General features: G+C 50.4%; 6 protein-coding genes across 6 annotated transcripts; 5 read left to right on the top strand and 1 right to left on the bottom strand.

Moving 5' to 3' along the window:
- Positions 1-1828: 1828 nt before the first annotated feature.
- Positions 1829-2668, top strand: LCP9604111_2224 (uncharacterized protein; the record flags this gene model as incomplete). The annotated part of the gene is made up of 3 exons (XM_039069678.1): positions 1829-1977; positions 2151-2334; positions 2393-2668. 3 exons carry the CDS (start codon positions 1829-1831, stop codon positions 2666-2668), a joined length of 609 nt encoding a protein of 202 aa, XP_038932351.1.
- Positions 2669-4365: 1697 nt separating this feature from the next.
- On the top strand, positions 4366-7265 carry LCP9604111_2223 (Aim21 family protein; the record flags this gene model as incomplete). The annotated part of the gene is made up of 2 exons (XM_039069677.1): positions 4366-5290; positions 5341-7265. 2 exons carry the CDS (start codon positions 4366-4368, stop codon positions 7263-7265), a joined length of 2850 nt encoding a protein of 949 aa, XP_038932350.1.
- An 898-nt stretch (positions 7266-8163) lies between these two features.
- Positions 8164-9633, top strand: LCP9604111_2222 (RING finger domain protein; the record flags this gene model as incomplete). The annotated part of the gene is made up of 1 exon (XM_039069676.1): positions 8164-9633. One exon carries the CDS (start codon positions 8164-8166, stop codon positions 9631-9633), a length of 1470 nt encoding a protein of 489 aa, XP_038932349.1.
- A 514-nt stretch (positions 9634-10147) lies between these two features.
- Positions 10148-10853, top strand: LCP9604111_2221 (mitochondrial 54S ribosomal protein mL40; the record flags this gene model as incomplete). Its single annotated transcript, XM_039069675.1, has 2 exons — positions 10148-10376; positions 10510-10853. 2 exons carry the CDS (start codon positions 10148-10150, stop codon positions 10851-10853), a joined length of 573 nt encoding a protein of 190 aa, XP_038932348.1.
- A 672-nt stretch (positions 10854-11525) lies between these two features.
- rho2 (uncharacterized protein) lies at positions 11526-12462 on the bottom strand (the record flags this gene model as incomplete). Its single annotated transcript, XM_039069674.1, has 5 exons — positions 11526-11813; positions 11866-12057; positions 12120-12125; positions 12188-12266; positions 12428-12462. 5 exons carry the CDS (start codon positions 12460-12462, stop codon positions 11526-11528), a joined length of 600 nt encoding a protein of 199 aa, XP_038932347.1.
- Positions 12463-13215: 753 nt separating this feature from the next.
- On the top strand, positions 13216-17661 carry LCP9604111_2219 (uncharacterized protein; the record flags this gene model as incomplete). Its single annotated transcript, XM_039069672.1, has 7 exons — positions 13216-13224; positions 13395-13564; positions 13616-13696; positions 13756-13768; positions 13914-15057; positions 15134-15378; positions 15433-17661. The coding sequence occupies 7 exons, from the start codon at positions 13216-13218 to the stop codon at positions 17659-17661; spliced, it is 3891 nt and encodes a 1296-aa protein (XP_038932346.1).
- Positions 17662-17840: the final 179 nt, after the last annotated feature.

Below are 17840 nucleotides of genomic sequence, written 5' to 3'. Positions count from 1 at the left end.
GTGCTGTACTTGTATGCCTCGGTTTGGTTCAGGATGATCCCGCTGGACATGTTTGTTTTCAAAGTCGATGAGCGTTCCTATAGCAGATATATCTGTGGTTTCCTTTCTTTTTGTGGACTGCGTCCGCCAGAATAGGTGTTCCGATATCTATCTTCAAAGGTGTATTCTTTGACCAAGCTCAATTCCGCCACAATATCAGACGAGACTCAGTATGACTTCAGCTGTATGTTATAGATCTAGTGAAACGGAAGCTCTTCGGATTCTTCGGGGTTTAGAAGCGCGTGGATGATGGCCTATTTCTGTAGGTATCAACTCTGACACTTGGGTATCTAACGTAAAAGCGCCCAGACCCATTAGGTACATAGTAGCTCCTCATTCGGGCGATACTTGGGTAACTATACGTACATGTTGCCATTTCCGGCTTAGCTCCTAATACACTGTCCTGTAATCTCCCCTGTCCCTTCAACGTAAAAGAGCTATACCTACTACGATTGGGATTTTTGGCATAGCAACCGGGTGTTTTCGCGGTATGATTACTAATAGTATCAAATGGCGGTTTGTGTTAGCGAGGGCTGCCTGTAACAGTCCATCCAGCTCTCACTTCCCAGTACCCTGCTCACCCGCCCTACTCTTCACCACAATTTCCACTTGACAATATCCTTTCGGTTTCGGTATCTTGTTGAGAACGGGCTGAGCAATGCTCCCAACATTGCGACTGTTGGTCTTGGAAACCGCCCGAGCGTCTCCAATATGAGACAGCCTCGTCGGGATCGGCGCCATTCCCGATGAGTCGGGGTACGGCCCGCAATTACGAACCCAACTTTGATTAAATCCCATATATTATTGGCTATCCAGCTGCCCGGAGCCAGCTGTCCCTCGATTTCATGCAGTAGATCGGCATTCGGCATTGGGCTTGGATCCATTTTCGCAGCTGGGGATCGTGAATCTAGACTCCGGACACGGTGCCCACTTACTTACTGGAATAAGCTTTGATATGCAACTCGTTTCTCCACGAACAAGGGTTGCCACATAAGCTATGCCATCTAATTGAGCAGCCTGGTTTACAGCCAAATCCATACGACCACTCGGGGTCGAAACCGCCCTCTATACGTCCCCTGCGATCAACGAAATCGTCGAAGAATGGTGCGATTGCAATCAACGCAGTAAAATGGTCCATACAGCTTGTCGGAGACTTGATGTATCTCACAGGCAGGGTTTCTTTAGACAATAATACCTCTCACAGCTTTGGCTACCAGGTCTCGGGACACATTTACATTTAGATTGGGAACGCCTTGCACAGGCCTATCTATCAGTCAGTCAATCCATCAGAATGACTATAACGGACAGGATGTCAGAGGTAAGATGTACGTGCCCATCCGTACCGCTGGTTGAGGGAATTTCGGTCGGGTGGCATCTTCGGCCAGATCCCCGCTGGACCTATTGAAATTGCATAACTGTTTTTCCTAACGACGGCATCATACAGCACCCGGGGCCGCTGGAAAGGGACCTTTGTAGCAGAAAAGAGAGCCGTGGCCCAGCCCACCTAGAAATATAAGCTCCCTCAGGTAGGAGCGCTGGACATAAACGGAGTCGTTGAAATCGCATCAGACTGCTATTCTAATACAGAGTTGGATAGGTAGCCCACATGGGCAGGTTCTAGAGTCCAATGACGGACTGACCGAACGGGATTGGGCCCGAATCCCGACGGGATCTATAAGTAGTATCCCCTGGAAATTGTAACCTCTGCATTCTCCTAACGTTGATTAATCATTCCCGTCCCTGTGTAACTAATACCCGACAACTTTACCGAACTTGAGATACTCTCACCATGAAGCTCATTGTAGCTGGTGCAACCGGTCTGGTGGGCTCGGAGATCATTAAGCAATGCCTGCAAATCAACGAGATCACCCAGGTTATCGCACTAGCTCGGAAGCCCGTCCAAGTTGAAGAAGGAACAGACCCGACGTCGAAGCTTATGTCATTCGAGACTACGGGGAGTATTCTGCTGATGTGAAGGCTGAGTTCGCCGGGGCGGACGCCTGCATATGGTACGCAATCCTACTCTCGTTGATATTATGGCAATTAAGAATGGAAAAAAAAGCCCACTAACTCGTGCTGCCTTTAAGGACGGTCGCTGTGACACCATTCAGAACAAGCAGCTTTGACTTTGCTGAGGTCAAGCGCGTGTGTCAAGACTGCACTCTCGCGGGATTCAAGGCCATGTACGAGGCCGGTCCCGCGAAACCCTTCCGTTTCATCTACTTCAGTGCCGATGGTACACCCAGAGATCCGATCAAAAGGCCAGCCATCATGGGTGACTATCAAGTCATGCGCGTGAGTTATAGTTGCACGAGTCTGTCTGTTCTTATGCTAAAGACGATCTGCTTCTTAGTGCGAAACAGAGCTCATGGTTATCAAGCTTCCTGAAGAGTACCCGGGGGTCGAGATCTGTATCGCTCAACCCGGAGTAGTGGTCAATTCCACTACTTTTGGGAGATCTGTACTGGCCTCGGTGTTCCATGTCCTTAACGCTTTCACGCGCACAATCCCAAATATTGATCGGGAAGAGCTTTCGGCGGCAGTTCTAGACTTGGCTGTGAAGGGATTCGATCAGGAAACGGTTAAGAATAACGACCTAGTTCGTCTTGGACAGGCAGTGCTGAAATAGAAGGTGGAATCTAAGCGTTGAAGCATAGATCAGGGCCAAGGAGCGGGCGAACAGGCGTTTAAAAGCAGCCCACACTGTCCAACGTCTGTTCGTCCTAATATTATTTCATACTTATGTCAGCCTCACCTCTACCTAAAGATCGGAGAAATATTTACTCCAAGGATAGTGAATCGTGCTTCAAACGGCATTCGGGCACCAACCCCGCCCCGGGCCGCTCCCCCACAGATAGGGTGGCGGGGATGGGATTGCAAAGAACGAATCCGGAAGAGTCCAAATTCAAATCTATCGTTTATACGGAAGTGAATATATACCCGCTTGGCCCTGAAAAGTGTCACCAATAGGACCAGATGGAAATAGATGTAGATTGAATGTATTTGGCAGAATTAGGGTTGGGTATCAGCCTACATTGTATATGCACTCTATGTAACTATCCCATATCTGGTAATTTGCACCCTGACAATCTTGAAACTTAGGCGACCCGGCTAGGCTGCAATCCGTCCAGCTTGCTACACGAGACAAGCCGTCGTCTAGCCTGAATCATAGACAGAATAATATACAGGAACGTGACGCAAATAGTGGGATGGAGCTTGGAATTTTCGTCACAGGTCATATTGCCCCGCAAATTCTTTTTAGCCCTGGTGATCAATATGTGGCGTGTATTCTCGCTGTTTCGGTTAGTGAGTGGATCTCATTGTTGAACAGATCGGTGTATCCTAGTGATTAAAGGTATGACAAGGTCAAAGGAAAGCGATACCTAGAGAGTCGAGACTGAAAGCTCCTAGGGTAGTGCACATATATGTTAAGAATGTCCATTGATCTTAGAATGAAGTGTACAATGTAGGGTTAGTCGAGTTGTATAAATAGCCAACGATGATGCAATGTGGAAAGTCATTACACTTCACCGCCTCGGTCGAGTCAGCCAATCCAACGACAGAGAAATCATCTTATCATGAGAAGTCAAAGGTCAAAGAATAAGTCCGATATCAAGTTCTAGACTACGGAATAAGTACTTGTAAGATACTTCAGCTTATTTTTAGATATCTTGTACAGTATAAAGAACATGTGATCAATGTTTGATCTGAGCTGAGACGGTCACTCGGGTAAAGGTATAATTTTAGAGAAACAGGCATTATTTTAAGACCAATATTGACCACAGATAGAAGCCATTTATAGGACCTCAACAAAAGAAGCGAAAGTGCCCTATATTGATCTCATCGGCGGGGCGTTGAGTTAACGGATCGTCGTAGTTGGCTCTTATATAACATGTAATGATACTGTATTAGTACAATACGCGCATTATCTCTTGCGGTCAGAGCACGTCAGGCGTGGCAGAAAGAGCATACATCATCTCTCTTTCCTAAAACTCAGATTCGGAATTGCTTCAATATCTACTTCCGTGCAGTTCTTAACTGTTCTCATTGCACATTTTCACTGTCATTCCAATTGGATTCAAACTAATTCTCACCATATCCGGGTAAGCAAATCATTCCGTATACTCTTATCAGTCGCATGGCTAGGCTCTCTCCTCTTGAGAACCTTGCATCAATTTGCTGCATATCCATAGTAGTTGCCTTAATCCCTGCAATTCATTGGAGCCGTGTGTCCATTGTTGTTTTGAGCCCGCATAAGGCCAAGCGTATTCGCGGGGTATCCGGTTGGGCAGTCGCTGACTTGTCAACAGCTCCCAGAACTTCATCATGTCCCAACCTGCTCCGGTCATTCCTCCTCGACCGGCCCGATCTCCAAAACCACCGGCAGCGTCATCGTCGTCAGAAATGCCCAAGATACCGCCGCGCCCGGGCAATCGCCGCAGTGATCGTTCGGCTTCGCCCATGCGTGATAGCTATGCACCTTCGCCGTTCAATGAATGGACCGGTCCTAGCATGAGTCGCACCGTTTCAAATGATTTGCCTCCACGTCCTCCCAGCGTCACGATACCGTCCCTCGGCGAGGAGGGTATTGAATATGCGGATCTCGACCCAGGAAACATGTCGGATACCCATCACCAGACACCTGCGGAGACTCGCAATGTTGGCAGTGATCTTAAGATCCATGCACCGAGACCTTCGTTGCCGATATCAAGTGCGGAAGCAAGAGTCCGAGGTGTCACCCGGACTGATTCCCGCCAGGCTGCTGCGGCAGGACTAGGCCGTGGTGTTTCGCCTGCTCGCGAGGAACTAGAACGTTCAAGTCGTTCACTGCATTCCCGAACGAGTGGTTCACGCACCGGATCAACTGCATCCAATGAGCGCCGACACTCTGCCCACATGGGAGATGAGCAGGGGTTCCGCGTGCCCATGTATCCAAATGCCGGTGACGTCCAGGCACCATCCCCCAGCCCGTACCTCGAACAAGGCTCGCAGCGGTCCAGCCGTAACCACAACCGCACTCGTAGTGCTCGGGACTCTTCACTGCCCCCTGGTAGCTATGGATTGCATGGACATGGTGTTCAGCATCCCGATAAGTTTGAGAAGGCTTGGTATGAAAAGCATCCCGATGAATTCGTGAAGGAAGAAGGAAAATATGGCCCTGGTGTCGGCACTCCGCGTCCCGATTGGGCAATGAGCAGCGATGATCTGAACAAGATTGTTCGAAGCTCGGCCCAGACTGGTTCCGGTCTTGGTGAGTATTTGAAGCAATTGTGCTGCCGATTGAAAGCTAACTGTAGCTAGGTACTTCCCCATCCATCGTGGGTACCCCCGAAGAAGAGGTCGGATATATAGCGTCCGACGAGTACATACAGCAAATTGCTTCTCCCCCTCCCGACGGTCGATTCGAAAGCCAACCGACTGTTGAGTCGCCACTTCGACAGATGAGTTTCCCTTCAGAAGCAACGCAGAAGCAAACTACCGCAAGGCCACTGCATCAACGTAGATCCAGTTCGCATGGTCATCGTGATGGTGGCGTGATCCACGTGGATGATCCGATGCATCCTTTGCACCATCCGGATGGATTCGCCGCCACCCCGGCGCTGGAAGAGAATGAGCCGACATATGAGAACGCCGTGGAGGACGATGAGCCAATTTTGGCTGCTGATGAAGTGCGCCCCGAGTCGGCGTACTTGCATCCCGCCGTCTCGCCGTCATTTGATCGTCGACCAAGCTTCGAGGATGATGGCCGCAGTCGAACCCCTAGTTCCCACAGTCGTTCCAACAGTCGTTCCAACAGTCGGTCGGCAAGTGTGCAAGGCCAACTAACCCGCTTTGACTCGCGCGAGGATACGTATACACCTCTTGAAGACGTCGAGGAGTATGAACCGTTGTTCCCTGAAGAGGATGCTAAGAAAGGGAAACCCGTGTCAGCTGCGGATCGCTTCAAGAAAAGGCCTGACACACTCAAGCACAGATTCCCTAGCCAGGATATCTGGGAGGATACCCCGAACAGTCTGCAGCTTCAGGCCACCGTCACCACCCCAGATCTGCCTAAGCGAGACTCTGCCGAAGTCTTCGAAACACCCGAGCAAGAGGCCAAACGCAAGATGCAGAACGCCAAAGTCGACTCTCATCGGGTGGCCGCCCTCATCCTGGAAGGCGAGAACGGCAGGGATAAGACTCCCGCGCGACCCGACACTTTGAAACAGCGTTTCCCCAGTAGAGATATTTGGGAAGATGCCCCTGATAGTCAACAGCTGGTGACCACAATTGAGCCTGCAAAAGAAGAATTGAAAAGTCCGGAAGTACCTTCCAGGCCTGGAATTCCCCCGCGCCCGCAGAGACAGCCTCAGTCTACCTCACCGACCGAAAAGCGCCAACCACCATCAATTCCAGGCAGACCCAAGCCTCAGGTCCCTACCCGTCCTGCTAAGCCCAGTTCCCAGGCCGCAGGAACCACCGCTGAAGCCTCGAAAGATGCTCCTGCAGTTAAGGCCAAGCCCGCAATTCCTGGTCGTCCAGGCGGGAGCAAAATTGCAGCCATGAAGGCGGGCTTCCTCACTGATCTGAATTCACGTCTGCAGCTGGGTCCGCAGCAGCCAAAGCCTCAGGAAAAGGAGCCCGAGGTGCCGGTTGAGAAGCAGCCTCTCAGCGATGCTCGTAAGGGAAGAGCCCGTGGACCAGCACGACGCAAGCCAGCCGTCGAGAAAACCAGTCCCACGCTCCCCACTATCCCAGAGATCAAGATCACAGAAGCTTTGAATATCTGGCAGGTCGACCAGGATGGAAAGGTTGTTGTTGGAACCAGTAAGAAGGAAGAGAAGTCTGCCGTTGCAGTGAAGGAACCGTCGGTGACTGCTGAACGCCCAATGGCCCCTCCAATTGCCAAGAATACCGCCGGTGAATCTGTAGACCCAACACCTGAATCTCCGGTTTTAGAGGACATGACCTCGCCCAGGACCACAACAGCGGATGTCTACCCTATACAGACCCCAGCAGAGACCTCGAAATCGGCTGGATCGTCTCCCATAGCAACCGAATCGGCAGATAAGCAGGAGGGCAAGGACGACATGGACGTGACAAAGTCCGCTGAACCTGCAGCTGTTCCCGCGGGGTCGCCTGAATCTGTCTCAGTCCCAACTAATCTGGATGATGCCCTGGAAGAAATGGCTGCATCAGCTGACGGAAAGAGGGAGTCTGACGGTAGCATTCACCCTGAACTGTAGTTAGTTGGGTGTGTGGATTAGCTACCCCTCGCTCTTCTATGATGTTGCTTTTCCACCCCTGATCACCAGATCGCCAGATCAAGCCTTATTACTTTCTGCTTTTTTAATGATGATTTGCTACTTTATTCAAATTCAAATTTCTTATCCATCGGTCTATGTAGACAGCTGTGTGGAGTAGTATTCCATATTCGACCAAATCAAAGGTTAACTTTTCAATATCCTCGTATATGGGCTTGCCATGCAGGGGCAAACACATGCAGGGGCAAACACAACACAGATATCTATGGGTGTGTATTAAAACTGCAACATGCCCCAAAGTCCAATTTAGTGCCTAGCTAGTTCTGCTCTTCGGTCAACTAGACCAGGAAAAACACTACTATCACCATCACCATGTCCACCACGGCCTCAGAACACAGGACGACGATTAGGACACAGAGAGCTGAGCGCTGTCATTAACCTGGAAGGAAGTAATATAGGAGGACTAAGAGCAATGGTCGAACTATTGTATCTCACTGAACGGTAGTATATCATATATACTCAAAAGTGAATTAGAAAGTAAATCTACATCTATACGCCCGACGATCATTTGCCATTTCCGGTTTGAGCTTGGGTCTGTGACGTGATTGCCCCCACGTGACCGCCTTTGACAGCCGCGGCTTACAGCCGAACTTAAGAGATTCCAACCTCCACTTAAGTGGAATGGGGCTCCCTCTCTTCTTGTGCTCTGGGGCAAATTAAGACATTTATTTGCTTTTCGGCTTTTATATATTTCACCTCTCTACTCAGAAGATGCTGAACTCCGTTCTTTATCTCTTATCGAGCCCGATTTAGATCATTACCGCAACTATCTCTCTACTTCTCTCATCGGCCCTGACTTGCATAGCTAGTCCCCACTACGATGGCGTCCGTCCCGGGATACTCTGCACCAGGCAGAATCAGACCACCCGATGATACCACCCCCGCCAATCCCGATGAAACTACCATCTCTCAAGAGAGTGTCTCACCTCAGGATGAGTCGATGGAGGACACCGAAACCGTTTTCTTGAATAAGAGCGTATCGACCTCGAGCCACGAATCGGATATTTCCAGCAAACTTAGTTCATCATCAAAACCCCCCCATGTCTCAGAGGAAGACGAGCCGCGCAAATGCTGGATTTGCTACACAGATGAAACGGAAGACTCGCCACTGAATCTGGAATGGCGGTCGCCCTGCCCTTGTGCCTTGACAGCCCACGAGGCATGCCTGCTCGACTGGCTAGCGGACATGGAAAACCCCCGGTCGCGGAAAAGCAACGGTGGTGTAACAATGATGTGCCCTCAGTGCAAGACGGAAATCGTGGTCACTCGCCCGCGAAGCTATGTCGTCGATGTACTTCGATTATTCGAGCGCGTAGCAGGTCGATTGGTTCTTCCCGGCATAATGTTTACAATGGCTGGCACTGTTTGGGCCGGGTGCTGCGCGCATGGCGTTTATTCAATGTACCTCATTTTCGGAACCGAGGAAGCCAGGCAGATCATGGAGGAGACTGTGGAGGGCCCGTGGAATCCCGGGATGAATGTTGGATTGCCGCTAATCCCGCTCGTTCTAATATTCTCGCGCACTCGATACGCCGAAGGCCTTCTTCCAGCTATTCCGGTTCTTTTCTTCGCTTCACATAACCCCGGGCAGGACCCGGACTTTGACTTGTGGCCACCCACGCCGGCTATGACGTTTGCCGCGCTGCCATACGTCAACAGCTTTTACGGGGCGCTTTACGAACGGATATTCGGTGGCTTGGAACGGAAATGGATTGCCGAGGTACAACCCCGCGCGGCAGAAGAAGTCCTGGATGATGCGCAGCAACAAGATCAGGCGGAGGGTCTCAACCGGTTTGGTGATAATGGGAACGGACAAATCCTGATGGAGATCGATCTTGAGCTGCAAATGGGAATGGGCGATGGAGACGAACCGGACCTTGGGGCTGCCGTCGAGCAGGACGAAGATGCCGATGACGGCCCACAAGATGCTGCGCAAAACAATAACCCGCTAGGGCTTGGGCACCGACATAATGAGATCATCGCCGATACCAGCAATTTCGCTGATGTCGTACTCGGAGCACTCGTCTTCCCAGCAGTCTCAGCATCAGTGGGTGGCCTATTGAAGTGTCTTCTACCTAAGTCATGGACATCCCCAACCATGAGCGGTGGCCGCCTGGGGCTACTCCAGACCCGCTGGGGTCGCAGCGTTGTTGGTGGGTGCATGTTTGTTCTGTTGAAGGATGCACTGGTTCTTTATTGTCGATGGAAGCTCGCCCAAACGCACCGTCGCCGCAAGGTTTTGAACTACGATCGAGCTAAGAAACACCATGCTGCAAAGCGGTCCACTTGATAGCTTTGAATAGCCCATTTCTCGATTTTGAGTCCCTACTTCCTCTGCTTTCTTCGGCGCGCGCGTCGACTGCATTCTATGGCGTTTATGGTATTCTATTTGATGGCTTTGGTGGGACATTTCACATATGATGCCTTTGATGACTCTCGATACTGCTGAATATCTCTATCTTATTATTCGACAAAAATATCAAGTCATGATCTCTGCTCAAAAGTATCGATTTCTATCTGTACCTATTATTATTATCAAGACCGGCTTAATTGACCAGTTATCGGACGTAGAACCCTTTATTATGCAAATTAGATTCCTAGCCATTCAATAAGTAAATCAAATCATTATTTAAGAAGAGCATGCCTATATGAAGCACAAATGCGTTGCAGCTAAAGAGGTAGCGGGAATGTTAAGCGCGCGGCTAAATCGGCGGACAAGATTCTGCCGTCAAGGAATTATTCCCCGTCGAACTCAATTACATCGAGTCCTTCCCACTCCTTCCACCCAACAAACAACCATCAGAATGAGGTCCTTATCACCAGCCCTCGCGTCCCTCGCGAATGTCTTCAAGATCCCAATGTCGATGGCGCCGGTCCGCCCATCAATCACCCGGGCATGCCACGAGACCCTGAACCGCCAACCACAACAGCCCGGCCCAGTCACAGCAGCCCTGCAATCAGCGCCATTCTCGACAACAAGCGCAATGGCCGCTAGAAAGGCCTCCGGCGGCTCTGTAGTTGATAAGCGCATTAGTATGTGTCACGTCCCTGCGCCGAGCTCTTACCCGAGTCCCGAGTCCCGAAAGCCCCTCAACCAGACCAAACACGTCACGGCCAACCAAAAGAAAAAGAACTCAAAACTAACAATCCATTTTCAACCCTCTAGCTCTCATCCGCTACTTCCTCCACCATCCTCTCACTCCCCGTCCCCTCCGCTTCTCCCGCAACCGTTACCTCCGACACTGGACCATCCACCGCGCGTGGCAATTGTTCCAGGCTCAGCAGCGCCGCAAGCACGAACTCGAGATGATGCGCCAGTACCAGAGCATGCAGGATGCGTGCGAGGAGCTGCGCACCGGTGCGGGTGACGGAGGAAAGCTGTTCCGCGTCTCCATGAACAAGAAGGGTATCTTCACTGATATGTTCCCTATTGAGTATGCTCGCATGCAGACCGATTCTCCACCTTCTGATGGATGGAACTATGACTGGAAGAAGCCTGTAAGGAAGTAGAGGTCTTGAGGAGAGGTTGTCTGGTTGGATTTGATGTTGATTTGACTGGAGGGCCCAAGATATATGTATCATTTTGGCGCTATGTAACATATGCTTTTCCTTTTTTATCTTGATATACTATGCATTTTGCGTTTCAAGCTCTACGAGACTTTGCTTGAGTTATCCTATGGTTTTTCTGTGCGATATGCTCGGACTCTATATCAAGGAGTATAGGGAGAAAGGAGATAAATTGATTATATGGTACCCTGAGCGGGCCGTGAGCACAATGTATGAGAAATCAGCGCTGAAAGCAAAGGGACCGGAATTACTACATAAAAAAAGAGAACACAATGAGCGGGATCGCAATGTACTTCGGGGAATTGAACGATGAGAAGGAGGGGAATCCGGAGTTGCACGTGCATAAGCATCAGCCACAAATACACAATTGATCAAAAAGGAAAGACGTAAGAAAATACCTGCAAGGAAAAGGCACGGCTGAAAATAACCGGAAAGCAGACATCGTACCCAGATCAATCGACTGGGTGAACACAAGAACCTCCCAAACACCAGTGATGCATGATACAACGGAGTACTGATTGATATCTTCATGGTTTACACCAAGTTGTATCAATCAAGTTCCAAGTCAACAGAAAAACCGAGCGCTGGCAGAGAAAGACATCCCAAATTGCATCATCAGATAACCACACAGCAAGACGATTTCCGTTTGTCGAACGTGAGCAATGCAGCACGGGTAGCTGCTTCGAATACATCATCAACACCCTCGCCTGTCAAAGACGAGCATTCAAGATATTTGCGGGCTCCAATCGACGTTGCGATATCACTGCCCTCTTTTGTTGTCACGAACTTGAGTGATTTCTTGCGCATTTCTTCAATCGCCAATGGGTCTTCACGAAGGTCTTTCTTCAATCCAACCAAAAGAATCGGTACTCCGGGGCATCGCTCGTTTGCTTCGTCGATCCACTATACCGAAAATCAGTATGACTACCGATTCCTCAATTAATCTGAGACGAACCTTGTGTTTCACATTCTCCAACGAATCAGGAGTATCCACAGAGAACCCAATCAAGAGGACATGGGCTTTTGAGTAGGCTAATGGTCGCAAGCGTTCATAATCTTCTTGTCCTGCCGTATCCCACAGAGCCAATTGAACTGAGCGGCCATCGACACGGCAATCCGTCACGTAGTTTTCGAATACCGTTGGTACCTAACGGGGGAGAGGTCAGACATGTGATCGGGGTGGAATGTATCGAATTCGAGAGTACTAACATAATGCTGTCATATAAGAACATATTAGTCACGGACCTTGCTTATAAGGGCCTGAGGACGAAACTCACAGTTGGGAAGTACCCGAGGGTAAAGACGCTGAGCAAACTGGTTTTTCCACATGCACCATCTCCAATGATGACAAGCTTCCTAGTAAGACGTCAAGTCAGCATATGCGAACACTATTCTGCCTTCCATCCCACTGGCAATGGTATAGGAAGTGCTAGGCGGCCGCCTCCAATCGGCTTGCATAATCTCCTTGCGATACAGCGGGGATGTAAGACACCACCTTAAAAATGGGCTACACATACCTTCGCATCACATTATCATCCTGCTGTTGCGACATTATGAAGGTTGCAAAACCCTTTCGTGATACACAAGGGTAATGGGAGAGCGGAGGGTGTTGTGGATCAGCGAGATGACGCGGAGTTCCGAGTCGGATTCAGCTGATTACGAGAATTGGCGAGATGGATAGTAAGGAAAGACCAGCTCGAGGCAGATAGTGCCCAAAGGGATTACAGAGAGCAGATGAATGGGTGGCCTGAAGATGCACCCAAACAGTGACGTGACAAATTGTTGGGGAGGGGGAAAAGGTCGCGCTGCGGCTGAGGCTAATGATTGGGGGGGTTTGACGTAGACACGAGAATGCCTAGGCGATGTCACCTCGAAATGATAGGGGGCTTAAAGAGAGAGGAGAAGGGCAGAAATTGAGTGAGCGGAAGTTTTTTTTTTTGAAAAGAAAGAGGTCGAAGCTGAAGAGCAAGATAAGATGAAGGGGAAGTTACAATTCCTCTTAAGCGGAGATTTAAGGCTCACGCCGAGACTATGAAGGGACTACATAAATATTAATAGAAAAGATGGGTATCTTTTCGGTTTCAGCACCCTATAGGGACCCTTTTTTTGTCCCTCTCTTGTTTATCACCTTGGCAGATATTTTTAATTAGCGCTCTCCGTGTCTCACACAGCTCGGTGGATCGAGCGCTCATACTTGTTTCCCCTTGCTATTTACATCTTCACCGCCATGGTGTGGAGGGATATTGCGGGCAGATTGAAGGCGGACACCAGATTTTATCATGTGACTCACCATATAGTGATCAGTATGAGAGCAGTGAGACGTGACTTCTGTTTACTCTTGTAACCAAGGCATGATCGCTTGGCTGAAGAGTTGACCCAGTTGATCTCTGAACTTTGCTACCAGTGGAAAGTTTGAAATATCTTCTTTCAAGCACGATCCCGTTACTCAAACATACAATTCGAGATTGCAACCTGACAATTCAGGCATCAGCTCGCTTGCAGCGGCTATCCCGTTGCGGCGGCACGACAACCAGCCAGAAGGCTAGAAAGCCCATCACTCCATCCATTCATCGTTTGATCTCTCGTACCTCTTGCCTCGGCGCTCACTCAGCATTAATATCTCCCAAGGTTGTCAATCATAGCTTTGACTCATTGTTTGTTTTCCTCCGCTGGTTTACTTGCGCTCCAGCAGCTAATCCGCGCAGACACGTCGTGACCCGCCGTGCCTTTCACCCCCCCTCCCGTGTTCTTATCCTATCTCACCCCTCACGTTTGTCACTGCGGAAGTGTATTTTCAGAAAACAACAAAGAACGCGCTTTACTCTTTGTGCGTGGATACGCCAAGGGGAATAATTCCGGTAAGTGAACCCCAGATCGTGGAATCACCGGAGCTTTGTTGGTAGGGCTCTTTGGCTCTTCCGTTCTCCGCTTTTCCTCCCCATTCTACCACCCCAAACTCTCTGACCTTATTTTCTAACTCAAAGCTTGCTCTGGTGGTATTAGTATGCTGCTGAGGCAGTCCTTGCAGCTTATTTCACCTCTACCATGGCGACCCATATGTCAGCAACTCCTCTTCCAGCAACCAACGGCGAGACCCACGCGCGGGGTCCTCAGGGCAACACATCGACCGGATCAGCCGTGACCTCTGCGCCTTCTGTGAATCGCAAAAAACAGAAACGTCGCCAGAAACAAGCTGCTCGCTTAGCCGCGGAACATCCTGATGCTTATGCCTCCGGAGATGCGGACTTGCTAGCAACAGATGAACAGCGCTCCTACGATGAAGACCACGACTATTACCCCGATGATCGCAACCATACAGCAAGCACCGGTCATTACGGATATGTGTCACCAGAACATCCGCGCGGATCTCCCACAATGAACGGATCCGATGGCCACCACGCTACCTTGGGTGAGACATCGAAGAGGAAGAAAACTCGGAAAGCACGATCCGAATCTCAGAATCATGCTGAGCGTAGCTCAACTCCGCTTTCTACCCCGTCCGCGACTTTCGCCCACCCTCCTCCGCCTCAATCCATGCCATACATCAGTCGATTCACCGGAAAGCCTATTAAAAATAGTAGCATCTGGAACCAGTCTACTCTCGAAGAACGCGAAAATATCAGGACCTTTTGGTTTGAGCTCGGCGAAGAAGAACGCCGCCAGCTTGTCAAGGTGGAAAAGGACGCTGTTTTGAAGAAAATGAAAGAACAGCAAAAGCACTCTTGCAGTTGTACAGTTTGTGGAAGAAAACGAACCGCGATTGAAGAAGAGCTGGAGGTCCTCTACGATGCATACTATGAGGAGCTGGAACAATATGCGAATAACAACCAAGGCGCATTTGACGAAGGAGCTCCCATCATTCCTCCCCCTCGACTCTATCAACCACCTCTTCGGTCCCCAGGGCAGCATACTAGAACGCATGGCCAGTTTCATCCGTCACGGAGCCGGGTCCAGGAGCTACCTGAAGACAACAATGATGATTTGGAAGAGGACTACGACGAAGAAGAGGAAGAGGATGATGAAGAAGACGACGAGGACGAGGAAGACGATGATGAGGAGCTGTACAGCGACGAGGACCTTGAGGATGATGAAGCTCGAGCGGCCCGCGCCGATTTTTTTGCATTTGGCAACAGTCTAACTGTAAAGGGTATGCAACAAGATCACTTGATTGATATTATGAGAGATCGACCTCTAACTTTGGATACTAATTATTTTCTTATCAGATGGAATTCTTACAGTTGCGGACGATCTTCTGAAAAACGATGGCAAGCACTTCATCGATATGATGGAGCAATTGGCTGAACGGAGAATGCAAAGAGAGGAAGATACACAGTACGGAATAGCTGCTGCTCATCAGTCCTTCCATGGGCATAATCACGGTCCTTTGGATGATGAGGATTACGATGATGAAGAGGACGATGAGGACTATGATAGTCAAGAGGAGGAAGAGTTCGACGAAGACGAAATGGTACGGGTCTACGATCTCATATTGCTCGAGCCAATTTGCTAATAACGGTAACAGGATGCCATGACCGAGGAACAACGCATGCAGGAAGGGCGACGGATGTTCCAGATTTTCGCCGCCCGAATGTTTGAGCAACGAGTCATGACGGCATATCGAGAGAAGGTTGCCGAACAGCGCCAGAAACAGCTAATCGATGAGCTACTCCAAGAGGAGACGCTGAACGAACAGCGCAATGCTAAAAAGGCCCGGGAAGCGCAAAAGAAGAAAGATAAGAAGCGTTTGCAAAGACAAGCAAAAGAAGAGGAGAAGGCCCGCCGAGATGCGGAGAAAGCGGCCGAAGAGGCGGCTCTGAAGGCTGCGCAAGATAAGAAACTCGAAGAACAGCGATTGAAGCGCGAAGAGCAACGGAAGAAACGTGATGCCGAAAGAAAGGCACAAGAGGAAGAGCGTGCTCGCAAAGAAGCCGAGAAGCAGCGACGACTCAAAGAAGAACGGGAACGTCAAGCTGAAGCTGAGCGTAAGCAACGAGAACAAAAAGAGGAGAAGAAGAGACGAGAGGAAGCCAAACGCAAAGAGAAGGAAGAGCGTGAGGCCCTGGAAAAGAAAACCAGAGAAGAGGAGCGTGAGCGCAAAATGCGTGAAGAGCAGGCGAGGAAGGACCGAGACGCAGCACGAGAGCAGGAAATTCGAGATCGGAGTGGAAAGCGCGAACAAATCAGAACCTCGCCACCACACACTCTGCCAGGCGTCATCCCATACAATATCCAGTCTCAGGCTCCTCCTGGTTTCCTGCAGTCTCCGCATTATCCTATGGCGACACCTATTGTTCCCAAGGTCTCGACTCCGGCAAGACCTCGTCAACAATCTCATCATGGCTCTTCTACATCCTCTCCTCACTCTCAACCTAACAGCGCCGATTCCTCTCATCACCCTTCTTCCATTTCCCCACGTTCCATGGGTCCTCCGCAGTCAGGAGCGTCTTTCGGTGCCAGACAAGGCTATCAACAGCCTCCTTTGCACCATCCGCAGCCTTCTGCCCCTCTGTCACCTCTAGGGCGCGCAAATCCTTCAGCATTCGCTGGCCTCGGAGGTCTGCCGTTCAATCCCCCCGGCATACCAGGAATGGCTGCGCGATCGAATCACCCTTCAGAATCAATGTATTCGTCGAATGCGGGCATGATGAACCCTTTGCGATCATTCAATGGATCTGGTGGAATTCCTGCGCCGCCTGGAATGAACGGTGTACGCCCCATGCCGCCGAGCCGAGCGTTCCCACCCGATTCTGGACATGGCCTTAGCTTCGCTGGCAACCATGGAGTGCCTGGGGCCTTCCCCTTGCAGCAAGCCGGTCTGTCAAAAGCCCATTCCAGGCAGCCCTCCCTTTCATTTGACCGCTCCCCGTTAGAGTCTGGGACCCAGCCATTCCCCATCACACGGCCAAGCCCTATCAAACGCCCATCCAGCTCCGCACAGGATCGGCAGAACAATGGCAATGCTTCAGTGCAACGGGAAGTGGATGGCTTGAGTGCTCATCTAGGTAGCAGTGCGCTTCTGGATGACACTGATGCTACATATCCGTCAAACCTGTCTCAATCATTGCCTGGTGCCCCCGCACCTGGGGCATTTCCGGGGCCAACGCGAGCGAGCTTCCAAGGATCGTCCTTGTTCTCGGATCCTCTGGGTACCCCACAAAATCACTTCGCGGTTGGTTCTCCAATGGGTAACACTACATGGAGTGCGGCGCCCTTTGCGGGCTCCCCATTCCCTTCCGCATGGGGACCCGCCCCTGCTGGAACTGGCTGGCCTCCTAATAATGCCTTCGCAGCGGGTGTTCATCATCGGTCCCACACTTCTCGGCCCGTTACAATTCGCCTGTTGGTCATCCAAGCATGCAAGCAGTTAAACACGATGACCAGCCCGCAGAACGGTACTGGAAGCTTCCACGATGTGAACCTTGTTCTCGGTCAGGTGGAGCAATTGCGCAACTCAGGCGAGCCATCGATCTCTTTGGATGAAATGCTGGACATCTGCGATACGGAAGGTAGTGCCCAGAATGGCGGCGGATCGTTTTCTATCAAGGAAGGCCCGAATGGCCAGTCTGTCCGATTCGAGCCCGATCCCAACAGCGCGGTCTCCGGTCATCGGGGCAGCATTGTGCCTGGGGATATCGGCAGCCCGATCCCCAGTAACAGCCACCCAGCCCCCTTCGGCGGATTTGGTGGGCCCTCTGTGCTGCGGCAGTATGCTTCGCCTCCGACTGGCTTATTCGGGACTTCTCTATCCTGATCATGATTTGATGCTAATCCGCCTTGAGTATTCTTCTTGGCCTCCTTTTTCGCACTCTTGTTGGAACGACTTTGAAATGCCCTCATCTATTTCTTTTTCATTTCTTTTTTTTCTCGTCCCTTTTTACTGAAGCGTCATGGATTCACGTCATAATCACACATCTGTCTACATCTTTCTAA

This window comes from Penicillium roqueforti, assembly GCF_015533775.1.
Source record: "Penicillium roqueforti strain LCP96 04111 chromosome Unknown scaffold_02, whole genome shotgun sequence".
Classification (NCBI taxonomy): Eukaryota; Fungi; Ascomycota; class Eurotiomycetes; order Eurotiales; family Aspergillaceae; genus Penicillium; species Penicillium roqueforti.
This window is presented reverse-complemented; position numbering and strand designations above follow the sequence as displayed.